The sequence below is a fragment of the Chanodichthys erythropterus genome, chromosome 24 (genome assembly GCF_024489055.1).
Source record: "Chanodichthys erythropterus isolate Z2021 chromosome 24, ASM2448905v1, whole genome shotgun sequence".
In the NCBI taxonomy this organism is placed as follows: Eukaryota; Metazoa; Chordata; class Actinopteri; order Cypriniformes; family Xenocyprididae; genus Chanodichthys; species Chanodichthys erythropterus.
In genome coordinates, this window is record NC_090244.1 from 19,970,690 (window position 1) to 19,984,703 (window position 14,014).

The following is a 14,014-nucleotide window of genomic DNA, read 5'->3' on the forward strand; positions in this document are numbered from 1 at the left end:
AAATTCGAAATAAAATGTTGAGAATAAACTCGTTAAATTACAAGAAAAAAATCATTAAATTTCGAGAACAAGGTCGAGATAAAATGTTGAGAATAAACTCGTTAAATTAAGAGAAAAAAGTCATTAAATTACGAGAACAAATTCGTTAAATTATGAAAAAATATCGTTACATTTCGAGAAAAAAGTTGAGATAAAATGTTGAGAAGAAACTCATTAAATTATGAGAAAAGGCGTTAAATTATGAGAACAAATTCGTAATTTGTAACTTATTTCGACTTTTTTCTCGAAATTTAACGACTTTTTTCTTGAAATTTAACAACTTTAATCTCGAGATGGTTTTATTTTTTTATTATTGCTTGGCCCTAATCCTCTTCCGTAGAAGGGCGATTTAAAAACACTGCTTCATGAAGCTTCGAAGCTTTATGAATCATTTGTTCCGAAGCAGTGGTTCAGAGCATGTATCAAGCTGCCAAAGTCACGTGGCAGCTTAATTAATCTAACCCCAATTAACATGAGATTTTTCTGCATGCCTGCATAGTCTCCTCTTGCAAATTCACTGAGGTTCGTATTCAGTCAAGCTCTGCACTTTTTCCACTTTGCCGTCTGAGCATTTCTATGGTGGAGCACAGCGTGAGGCGCTACTTATTGCAGATGATTGTAGCCTCTCTGTGAAGCACTTGTCTAGAGACCAACAGTTCCACCTAAAACATGTATAACATGTTCAAAACTGAGACTTTTATATTCACGGTTTCTTAGGATTTTGGAAACGCAAACAATTTCTTTATTTTTTATTTTAGTACCTGGGGGTTACCGCAACACCCAACAGAATGTCCTTGAAAGTCCTTTGTACATAGTACACATGAGCAATGGGCTGAATTGAGTATATTTAATTTATAATTGTTATATATGTATGTATATATATATATATATATATATATATATATATATATATATATATATATATATATATATATATATATATATATATATATATTATTAAAATATAGATTTTTATAATCATATGTATATTTTATAGTTAATTATAATCATCAACCATTGCCAAGCCACAATTATTTGAAGCCTTATGTGTTAAAAGTGCCAAACTCTCAGGGAAAATATGTCCCCTCAAGCTTAGCATTTCTTTCACTTGACAAAGTGAGTTAATTTTTAAATACATATTTTTGGTAACCAGCCTTTATTTACGATGTATTGAAGCTATAAAGCTGGAAACTGTAGTAACCCATAAAATTGGTTGGTGGGGGTTAATGTTCGTCCCTGTGGGCTACTTTCTTATTTATTTCTATTGATTCTTTCCACCTGATTTATGACTGTGCGCTGTAAACTCACTGGGGGCAAAGTGAGACGGCAGCTAGTTTACGTCTATCAGTCAGTGGAAAAAAAAAGAAAAAAAAACAGTAGAGTATGTGCGACAGCACTTAAACACAATCAGATGAGACAAAACATTATGACCAAACACAGGTAAAGCAAACATCATTGATCATCTCCTAACAAGGCCACATATTAAGTTCTGGGTAGATTAGATGGTAAGCAAATAATCAGTTCTCGTCATCAATGTGTTGGGTCCCGGAGAAATGGGTATAAATAAAGATCTGAGCAACTTTGACAAGGCCCATATTGTTATGGCAAGGCGACTGGATCAGAGTATATCTGAAACGGTAATGCTTGTGGGTTACTACTGGTAAGCAATGGTGAAAATTTACTAACAGTTGTCCGACTAGGAACAAACCACATACTGGCGACAGGGTGTTGGCCGCCCAAGGCTCATCAATGCATGAGGGCAATGAAGGCTATCCCGTCTGGTTCGAGCCAACAGAAGGTCTACTGTGGCACAAGTCACTCAAACTTTTAATGATGGTTATGGGAGGAATGTGTCACATCACAGTGCATAACACTCTGCTGCGTATGGGCTGCATAGCTGTAGACCAATCAGAGTGTCTATGATGACCCCTGTCCACAGTCAAAAGTGCCAACAATGGGCACAGAAGCATCAGAACTGGACCTTGGAGCAGTGGAAGAAGGTCACCTGGTCTGAACAGTCCCATTTTCTTTTACATCACATGGATGGCTGTATACGTGTGATCTGTTTACCTGTGGAAGTGATGGCACCAGGATGCACTGTGGGATGACGACAAGCCAGTGGAGGGAGTGTGATGCTCTGGGCAATGTTCTTCTGAGAAACCCTTTGTCCAGCCATTCATATGGACGTAAATTTGACATGTGCCACCTACCTAAACATTGTAGACCAGGTACGCCCCTTCATGACAATGGTATTACCTATTGGAAATGGCCTCTTTCAGCAGGATAATTCACCCTACCGCGCTGTACATATTGTTCAGGAATGGTTTGAGGAACATGATGAAGCGTTCAAAATAGTTGCCCAGACCTCCAAATTCCCCCAATCTCAATCCAATTGAGCATCTGTGGGACGTGCTGAACCAACAAGTTCATTCCAAGGGCGACTCCACATCGACACCTACAGGACTTGATGGATCTGCTGCTAACGTTTTGGTGCCAGATACCACAGCACACCTTCAGGGGTCTTGTAGAGTCAGTCCTCGGTGGTTTGGCAGCGCGTGGAGTACCAACAGCATATTAAGCAGGTGGTTATAATGTTTTGTCTGCTTTTAGAGATAACTGGAGAATTAGGCGCTCTCGGGCCCTTTAATTTATACACCAAAACTTGGTCTTATGTCAGTGTCCTCTACTTCTCGTCCTGCGGGCGTCGTGCCACTAGCGAACACTCATCAGTACCTGACAGCGCTACGGCTTTGCATATGGTTATTTGCAAATGTGATTTTGATGCCCTGAACAGTTTGTGCGTGTCAGGGCTGATTAGAGTCCTGTTAGCAATCGGTGGGAAGCAGTGCCAAGTGTTCAGATAGCATCAGGGAGGACGGGACGCCACATGCTGAGCCCGTCCTCTACCAGCCAGCCGGCTTGAAGGGTGTGAAAAAAGATTTTGGGGAGAAGTGCGACCGAAGCACTGCTGTCATGCACTGCAGCATTGTGGTGTAAATCTATGATGGTGTACTGTAATTTATTGTAAAATTATGTTTAAATGGTATGGGGAAATCTCCTGGTAAAGGATAATAAAATGAAATACAAAATTTTTTTTTTGTATTGTGACATTATTTTTGACAACCACATTTCCTATCATTACTGCAATGTGTCCAGATGCTTTACTTTGAGTTTTATTATTATAACTATGCAAGGGTCATTGACGAATAAGGTTTTTAAAAGTGTAAAAAAAAAACATAATGGAGATATAATTAATTTTGAAGTTTTATTAAGTGTTAAAAATTAGATTATGTGGTTTTTATAATCAATTAATTCTCTGCTTTTGTTTTTTTTACAAGATGGACAAAATTTTTCACCAAAAAAGTCCCAAAATTTCGGTTTTACCGAATGACTCTTTTGGTTGTACCGAATGACAATATTTTCAAACAATGCTAACAGTCTGATATCTAGCTAGCTAACAAAAGGACAATCAAACACTTTATATTTAGTACAAGTTTTTACATTTTCCATGTTTTATAGCGGTTGTACCGAATGACCTGATGTTTCGGCACATGCATATGAGCAAGTGAAAACATGAATTTTTCAAATAGTTAAAAGTGCTCTAAGCGATCCTGGGTGGAGTAACTTCCTGTTGACGTTCGAAGTGTTGTCAAACAAAACAGAGGCTAGCTACACCCTCCCTCCTCCTCCCCCTCCCCTCCATGCTTCCTGAAACAGTCATGAACGCGCATTTAAATCATTCTTGTCGGGTATTGGCTGGAGCATGTTTATTATGATTTGTGGTCCAGGCTGCACCAGGTAGTTTTTGTTGACGTTTTTGGAGCTTGTGGCGACTATAGAGACCGTATTTTTTTACAGTGTGTTCAGGGGACAGGCAGTTAGCGGATAGTGAGGAGATGTTTGCTGTATGTGACAAAAACATGTTTTGGCCTAAAAACGCGTGACATCGCTTAGAGCACCTTTAAGAGAGAGTAAGTTACTTTGCTTCATGACCATGTGGCCATTTGCAGGTGTCTGAATGATGTCACATCCTGTCACATGATATTGACCACATGACTTGATCCAAAAAAGTCCCTTTATATTGGTTACTCCGAATGACATCAATGTAATTCATTTTTCCGGACATTCTTTCTCATAACAAAGCAACGACTTCTACACATAATTTTAATACCATTTTGCACTGTTAATATATGATGTTATAAAATCATGCCAGAATAAAAAATATCTACATTTATTACATTTTAAGATATTATAATCACATGAAATGGCTGTATTGGCCTTTGGACGGTTAAACCGAATGACCTTTTGACACTTCAAAATCTTTAAAATACCTTTATATGTGGCAAAATATAATTAAAACCTTTTGGATTCAATAAAAAGAGATCTAGTTGTTCTATCTTACATATTTTGTATGTCATATCTTTGTTTTTTATTATTATTAAGGCTTTTGGACAAAAAAAAATGACCCGTCACGTTATTGACCCGCAATCATTCCCAGTAGTGTATTATTATTTTAGAATCTATTATTTATTCATTTTAATTGTAATTTATTTATTTATTTAAATAGTACTTCTAATATACTATTACAGTTATATATTCATGTTTTGAATTAGGTTTTACTTTTGTTTTCATTTTATTTTAGTTTAAATTTTGTTCATTTTGATATACAGTATGCTTTTGTCATTTTCATTATTATTATTATTATTATTATTATTTTAAATATTACTATATAGGTTTACTTTTTTATTTTTTAGTTTTGTGTTCGTTTTCATTTACTTTTTCATCTGTTAAATTTCATTTAAGATCTTTTTATTTTACAAAAATAGTTTAGTTAATAATAACCCTGCAGTATTAATTTGCATTACTGAATTACATGTATTATGTAAATTCACATTAACATAAATTAAAGCAATAAAACAAATACGTTTAAATTACTATGCCAAACACTGAACTATGCTAATATTAAAACTAATACTATTTTATAAATACTAAATTTTACAGAATAATTATAAGTATTATAGAAGTATTTTAAAATCATAAAAAAAATAATTTAAATATTGAAACTTTTTTGCATTACAGTAGAGCGATTTGTAATGAAAATAAAAATTTCGTATTAAATTATATATTATGCAAATTATACCACGTCCCAGACAGATTTCTTCAGATACACACAATTATTCATCATTCATTCATGTTTGATGCATTGTTTGCTCAAAACACAACACACAGAGACAAAAGAAAAGCAGCAGAAGGTTTTCTGGAGAAATTACAGTACGTTTGGGTCCACAGCCATTAATGTTTTAAACATGGGATGGGCCAGTATCCAACAGAAACACTTCCCATCTTATAATGGTAATCCACACATACATGCAGCCTCTCTCTATTGACCCTGCATTCACAGTGGCAATGCTTCGTTACTCTCCTAAGTCTCTGTACTATTACAAGCTTCCTTTTTGGTTCGCCGCCTCTTTTTTCTTTGCACTGGCATAATTTATCTCCTCTCATCCGGCACGCCTGGGACAGAAGCCAAAACCCAGGTTCCTGCCCATCTCTGTCCTTTCTTCTGCCCTTGATTAAGCCATCTAAAGGGTCGCGAGCATCGATTCCAGTTATGAGCGTACATTATGATTATCGCATTGCTGCTTATTTTGGAAGGATCTCCTTGTCTGGCTTGTTTTCATGTTATTCACTGCAATTAAAAGAGTAGTTTACCCAAAAATTAGCATTTTGTCGTCTTTTACTTAACCTTGCGTCTATCAAAACAAGTTTGGGTGAACTGTTTCTGTAAGTTACCTCCCTAAAGTTCGATATTAAAAGCAAACGGCGAACTGTGAGCATTGCAGAAGTATATATTCATTGCCTTGTTTGCGCTGAGATTGAGAACAGCAATCCCAGACTGCAAACGTGAGATGAATCAGCACACTGAATCCAATAAATCAAAGACAAAACCGGGTAGAACCAGCCATGACATCCAACTGTGGGACTTTGTTGTTTTGCCACAATATTGTGCTTTGAAATTCTCTCGATACCTCATTATTGTAGAATGCAATGCATGATGCTCCGACCATGATGAATATTCTGGGTTTAGGAATCAATCTCGACACGTGGGACGCTGGCCACAACTTAATCTTCTTTCATGCATTACTTATGTAGCCATTGAGGTTTCGTATGCATTTCCATATTCCACGTCTGCTATTTGTGGCCATGCCCTTTTTGAGATTCCTCAATCTTCTTCCCGTCTGTCTTAGAATCACATCAGTCTGTAATCTGCGGGAATACGTCTCAATAATGGGATTCTGGGTCTCTGTGGCGTCTGTGATTCAGTTCCCTCTCCTGTTGCTAGTCGTTCATTGTGTTCGTGTCTCATACATCATGCATTGTCGGAATAAAACACTCCTTATCCCTGACCTCTCTTGCGTTCTGATCCACCACATGAATTGTATTTTTTTTTTTTCTTCTCTCTCTCTTATTTGTGCCATATATACAGTTCCCCCTGTGTATTGATTTGTATGCTTTGCCTTACACACCCTGTGGACATTCAGGTTTTCCATATGCTAACTCTTAAGACCGTTCATTTTTGCTTTATTTTATGTTTTTATACAGTACACTTCTTATATGTGGCCTACCATTGTTCCCTGTTTAAAGTCAAAATGAAACAACCCATTTTGCATCCATATTGTGACATATTTCCAAATGAAAAAATCTAAATACAATGTAATTATCTACACTACAGGCTTTCAAAGCAATATTTATTTGGCACAAAACATTAAAACACTTAAATCTGTAAGTAATGAACAACTTACATGCTACTAAAAATCATGTAAAATACTTCACAGGGATTTGGGCCCTAATGAATCAGTGATGAATCAGTTCACAAAAGAAACATTTTGATTCACATGAACCAGCTTAAAGGATTAGTTCACTTTAAAATGAAAATGACCCCAAGATTTACACACCCTCAAGCCGTATACGACTTTCTTCTTTCTGATGAACACTATCGGAGTTATATTAATAAATATCCTGACACATCCAAGCTTTATAATGGAACTGAACGAGACCAATGAGTATGAAGCTCAAGAAAGTGCATCCATCCATCATAAACGTACTCCACACACCTCTGTGGGGTTAATAAAGGCCTTCTGAAGCGAAGCGATGCGTTTGTGTAAGAAAAATATCCGTATTTAACAAGTTATAAAGTAAAATATCTAGCTTCCGCCAGACCGCCTTCCGTATTCTACTTCACGTATTCAATGCGACGTCAGTTATGCTTTTTTTGTAAGTTGAATACGGAAGGCGTAGGACATAGTGTAAGCGTTTTGAACTGCGAGAGGCATTACACTTTCTTCCTAGGTTGAATACAGAAGACGGTCTGGTGGAAGCTAGATGTTTTACTTTATAACTTGTTAAATATGGATATTTTTCTTACACAAACCCATCGTTTTACTTCAGAAGGCCTTTATTAACCCTCCAGAGCTGTGTGGAGTACGTTTATGATGGATGGATGCACTTTTTTGAGCTTCATACTTGTTGGTCCTGTTCATTGCCATTTATAAAGCTTTGATGCGTTAATATAAATATTTATGTAACTCAGATTGTATTCATCAGAAAGAAGTGGCTTGAGGGTGAGTAAATCTTGGGGTCATTTTCATTTTAAAGTGAACTAATCCTTTAATCAAAATGAACCAATTTACTAAAACAAGTGTAACTTTACAGTGCAAATAACTGTGCTTAACCAGATATTTTGCTACCATGGGCGATCCATGTGAATGAAGCAGTTACACTGCTTAATTTACATGAACCATCTAAACAAAATGAGTGAAACTTCCCAGTGCAAACATCAGAGGTTAACCAAATATTTTGCTTCCAGAAATTCAGGACCCAGTGCAAACAACTGCGCTTATTGGATTAGTTCACTTTCATCCTAGCCATCCTAGGTGTATATGACTTTCTTCTTTCTGATGAACACAATCTGAGAAATATTAATAAATATCCTGACGCATCCAAGCTTTATAATGGCAGTGAGCTAAGAAAGTGCTTCCATCCACATCCATCCATCATAAACGTACTCCATGCGGCTCCGGGGGGTTAATAGAGGCCTTCTGAAGCAAAGCGATGCGTTTGTGTAATAAAAAAAGCATATTTAATAAGCTATGAAGTAAAATATCTAGCTCCCGCCAGACCGCCTTCCATATACTACTTACGAAGAAAGTCTAAAACTCTTGCAGTCCAAAATGTTTATGCTACGTCCTACACCTTCCGTATTCAACTTACGAAAAAAAGTGTAACTGACGTGACGCCAGTTCCGTTTTTTTTCTTAATTTGAATACGGAAGGAGGTCTTATGGTGCGTTCACACCAGACGCGAATGAAGCGCGAGTGATTTACATGTTAAGTCAATGCAAAGACGCGAATAGACATCCTGTGGCGCGATTCGCGCGAATGAGGCGGCGCGGATTGAGCGTTTCGGGCGAATCGCACAAGTTTATCTTAAATTTTAACTTTGGGGAACATTTGCGTTAACCAATCAGGAGCTAACTCTAGTAGTAATGGAGGCAGAAATCCAAAACAACAATGGTGGAAAAAATCGTCGCTGTAAGATACATCTTCATACTTTTATAGAAACAGGAATAAAAATGATCTTGCTTGGAAGAAAGTGAGTGAGGAGGTCGGACAATCTGGTAAGTTGTAAAAAATTCAATTTGAGCTATAGGCTATAAAAATATTGAGACTACAAGCTAGCTAAAGCCAGCAAATTGAGTTTATTCGCCGTATTTTACAACTACTTTCCCGCTGACGAGTTGTATATTTATTCAGAGGAAGTGTGTGGAAGAGTCTGGGACACATATTTAAAGAAGGACGCGAATTAGCGTCTGTTGTGAAGTAAATTTCACGCGCGAATGAAGCGAGTAAACTTAAAATGTTCAAGCTAGACTTTTGCCAATATTTGGTAATGTGATAAATCGCGATAATGAATATGCACGATATTGTAATCGTCGGCACTTCAGAATACCGTAAATAATAATTTATTACCAATTATTAATTTTTTATAAGGCAATTAAGAATACTCAACCCATCAGTCGTATAAAATGCACAACACCGCTGTATTCTGCGTCAAAAGGACACGCGCTCAGATGTAAACAATCCCAAAGTGCACGAGAAGCACATGGCGGAACCAGTGAAGGAGACGCGCTGAATGAAAGTGCGCGTTCACTCTCTGACAGCAGAGGGCGCTGATGGAACAGCAGCGTGCAGCGGTTACCACGGAAACCGTGCAAACAAAGTAACTGCGCTAGTGAAGTTTTTAAAATGCTTCAAAAAGCCATTCATTTTTTTGTAATCTTAATGTTGTTCATCACAGCACCAAATACTGAATACTTAAAAAAGACTTAAAAGGATATTTATTTTCAAACCTAAACATTTTTATATTTTAATCTGGACTACAACATGCCCTAATGATTAGAAATGTTCTGATTATTTGTTATTGTTCAGTAAAACTTTGAAAACATACAGCTTCATTAGTTAACATGTTAATTCATGATCACTAAACTGACAATAAAAATACTTATAAAGTATTAATTATTATTAATTAATGTTAATTTCTTAGTTACTATTTAATAACATTCCTAAAATCAAAATAACTGAGATAAAACTAACAATGATCAGTTGTGTTTCTAAACTAACATTAACAAAAAATAACACTTTCTGTAACAAATATAGCTATTGCTCAATCTTAGTTATGCATTAAATAGAGTAAAGTGTTATCTGTTGTTCTTTATAGCCTAATTCTTTTGCATTTTAATCTGTTTGAAAATTTCAGTCAGAGTTGTTTTATTACAAAAAGAGTTCTTAAACCTGTTAAACTGACAAAAATTGTTTTGCAACTTATTTTAATATCGTGATAATACCGTATACCGTGATAAAAGCTTCATCAATTAATCGCAACATAAAAATTTGATACCGTCACATGCCTAGTTCAAGCGTCAAACTACGCGCGATTTATCCGCACAATTCGCGTCTGGTGTGAACGCACCATTACAGAATCTTGATATTTTACTTCATAACTTGTTAAATATGGATTTTTTTTTTTTTCTTACACAAACACATCGCTTCACTTCAGAAGGCCTTTATTAACCCCCCAGAGCCGTGTGGAGTACGTTTATGATGGATGGATGTGGATGGATGCACTTTCTTCAGCTCATACTTGTTGATCCCACTCACTGCCATTATAAAGCTCAGATGCGTCAGGATATTTATTAATATAACTGTGTTCATCACAAAGAAGAAAATCATATACACCGAGGATGGCTTGAGGGTGTGTAAAGCTTGGGGTAATTTTCATTTGAAATCTTTTAACCAAATATTTTGCTACCAAAAATTCAGGTCTTCTACACAGGGACTCAGTGACTCATTTTAGTGAATTAGTTCTTTCAGACGATCCATGTGAAGGAAGCAGTTCACAGAAGTACACTGCTTGATTTACATATATCATCTAATTGAACCAATTCTTTAAACGAGTCTAACTTTCCAATGCGCTGATCGGAAATTATTTGAAGTTGGTGAAATGGTTTCTGTAGGTGGTTAAAGGGTGGGTGTGTTGAAAAACATTTCAGTGAAAGATTATGATGAATCATTGCACTGATAAAGCTTTCACAATAAGACCAGAAACATATTATAAGAAAGTAAAGAGTAACAGATTTGATTTCAAATTGACTTTTTAATACCCATCTGTAATAATAGTTAGAAGGTTTCATTTATCTGTGGTTCAGTCTTTTGTGGTAATGCAGGTCATTTTTATGGTAACTTGTTTAAGACAGTTAATGTAAGAAAACAATAGAGTAGTGTCCCCCATGTGTCCCCAGGCCCCCTCAGCAGGCGGCAGTGCCGGATCTGGAGGTGATCTCTCAGCAGGTGGAGGATGAAGGCCAGTGCATGGCTCCAGTGCAGCTGGTCAGCTTCGCCTACAGGGACCTTCCTCTAGCTGCCCTGGACCTCTCGCTGGCCGGATCCCAGCTACTTTCCAATCTGGACGAAGAGGACAACCAAGAAGGGTAAGAAACTGCTGGTAACGCCATGCACAGAAACATGTACATGAAAGTTTACGCAGCTGTAATTTGGGAATTCCCATTGACTTTAGTGCTATAAGACTAATCTAAATCCAAAAATTTGCTTTTTAGAAGTGAATGTAGACATTTAGTCTCTTTGTGAGTGGGTTTCCTTTTGAACACCCCTATGCACTTCCCTGAATGTCCCTAAATGGAGTTTTTGGTCCTCCTTTTGTTTGCTGTCAAAGTACGTATACACACAAAAGAACTTGATGGTATTGAATATAGAGGCATAATATGACATTTTAGTCTGAAATTAAACAGTGTACCAAATTAGCAACTGTTTCTTAGTTTGTGCTTCTCTAACGTAACATTTTGTCACAGTGCCACTTTCAGTTATTATCGGATAAAGGATTCCGACGAAGCATACGCCAGGCTGGGAGAGAAATATTCAGATATCCAAAAAATCAGGAAGAGCAGCATACTCTCACATAGATCAACGATACTGACTTTTAACTGGAATTCTAGGAATTCATTTAATGCTTGGCAGGGGTGAGGTAAAAATAAGCCTCAACATGTCTTATAAACAATACTAGCAGTATCTAAAGTAGCCGAGATCTCAATCTTTATTATGTTTGACATAAAGTAGTGCTTTAAAGCAGTTTGTTTATAATATGTTGGCATGCTGAAATGATTCATAATGCAGAACTGGATCGTTGAGACTTGTTTACCTATTGTGTTTCGGTTTAAAAAAAAAAAAAAAAAGCATGGGAGCACTAAGATAGATTCTTGGCTTGAAATTTTACACTTTATATTCATTTATAATGAAAACTCAGACCAAACCAGAATTATATCTTGAAAGATAAAATAAATAAAACGCATAAATGAAAGTGCTTTTGTACATTTACACTATTCTGAGCCTGACAGAAATCCATAAATTTTAGTTTTAGCTTTCAAAACCGTTACGCTTTTTTTTTATAAATGGATGGGTTGCTGCGATTCATAGCATTTTTCTTGTTTTTGAACAGCATGCCTTTGTGATCCATATCATCTTGTTGCATCATTTTAAGATTTTTAGATCTTAACATTTTTTTTTTTTTTTTTTCGTTTGAAATTCTATTCTCATTGAGTCATACTTTTGACTATCGGCACAAAGTCTGGACCACTTGGACAGGAAGAATACCATGTAAACTGACCAATCACAGTTCAGTCTCTTTTTTTTCTTTTTTTTTTTTTTGGGACATAGTGCAAAGACTCGTGTTGTAATCCTACACTCTTAGAAGAAAATGTTCTATGTAGAAGCTTAAAGGATTAGTTCACTTTCAAATTAAAATTTCCTGATAATTTACTCCCCATGTCATCCAAGATGTTCATGTCTTTCTTTCTTCAGTTGAAAAGAAATTAAGGTTTTTGATGAAAACATTGCAGGCTTTTGGACTCCATATAGTGGACTTCAATGGAGCCCAAACGGTTGATGGTCAAAATTACAGTTTCAGTGCAGCTTCAAAACATTCTACGCAATCCCAGACGGAAAAATAAGGGTCTTATCTATAGAAACCATCATTAATTTTCTAAAAAAAAATGTAAATTATATACGTTTTAACCATAAATGCTCATCTTGAACTAGCTCTCTTCTTCTTCTCTATTAGAATTCCGGCAGTGTAGACACTGCTAAGTGTATTACTGCCCTCCACAGGTCAAAGTTTGAACTTATTGTTATTAACTTGCACTAGCATATTGTATATGACAATTTAGTTCAAACTTTGACCTGAGGAGGGCAGTAATACTTGTTATTTCTCATCTGGGATCGTGTAGAACGCTTTGAAGCTGCACTGAAACTGTAATTTTGACCTCCAACCGCTCCATTGAAGTCCACTATAAGGAGAATAATCCTGGAATGTTTTCATCAAAAACCTTAATTTCTTTTTAACTGAAGATGGAAAGACATGAACATCTTGGATAATATGGGGGTGAGTAAAATATCAGGAAATTTTTATTTAAAAGTGAACTAATCCTTTAAAGTTTTAGGTGCTGCTTCTTAGTTTTAATAATTTTTTTATTTTGATTACATTTTATGAATTAAACAGCTCTTTATCACTAGAAAAATGTGAAATAACCTGTTAAACATGAAAGTATTTTACAGATATTTCTTCTTATATAGAACCCTTTTGGCATTGAACTCCATTGAACCTTTTTTTTCTGAGAGTGTACAGTATGTCTCTACCATAAAAAAATACCGGATGTTTATCGCAGGAGGTTGGTTTCTCGACTACTTCACACCATATTTTTAAATGCCAGGTTTCAGTGGGTGTATTTGTGTTCCTCAGTGGTTAGTGTGCAAATGTGGCTTTACAAATCATCTGGCAGCCGCACTGCATGCTGGGAGTGTGGAGCACCCAGACCTTTATGGTGCTGACTGGGTTTTTTGGCAGTCGACGCTGCTGTCCCGTCTGGGTAGCGTGACTCACTGCGGACGGCCACTGTGCGATGCTCTGCTACATGCAGGGAAAGTTGACAAACACCATAAGCTTAATTATGGCAGCCGTCACACTGTCCACAAGCCACGCCTGTGTGTGTGTGTGTGTGTGTGTGTGAGAGAGAGACAGATGGTCTGTACAAACTCTCAAGTGTGTGAGTGTGTTTCTGAGATGTCAGCACGGAGCGTTCTGCCTCTCACGACTCACTTTGTCAGGTGACACACTCAGGTGTTTCACATAACTGTCCTTTGCTGTGATAACAGCTCAGATATACATTGTTAAAAGGTTATGAACCTTTTTTTCTAAATTTTTAATGACATTTTGGGTTTTTAATGGTACACGTTTAACGTTTTGTTTGGGTCATTGACAAATAAGGTTTTTAAAAGTGTCAGTAAATTTAATGGAGATTTTTTTTGGAGATTTTGTGTAAAGTATTATTAAGTGTTAACAATGAGAT

At 36.5% G+C, this 14,014-nt stretch overlaps 1 protein-coding gene across 1 annotated transcript in view; it reads left to right on the forward strand.

Moving 5' to 3' along the window:
- tmem266 (transmembrane protein 266) overlaps positions 1 to 14,014 on the forward strand; it is a 96,060-nt gene that overhangs the window by 20,285 nt on the left and 61,761 nt on the right. Inside the window, exon 3 of the mRNA XM_067379796.1 lies at positions 10,898 to 11,086. Within this exon, the coding sequence (XP_067235897.1) occupies positions 10,898 to 11,086 (189 nt within the window). The remainder of the gene's footprint in view (positions 1 to 10,897; positions 11,087 to 14,014) is intronic.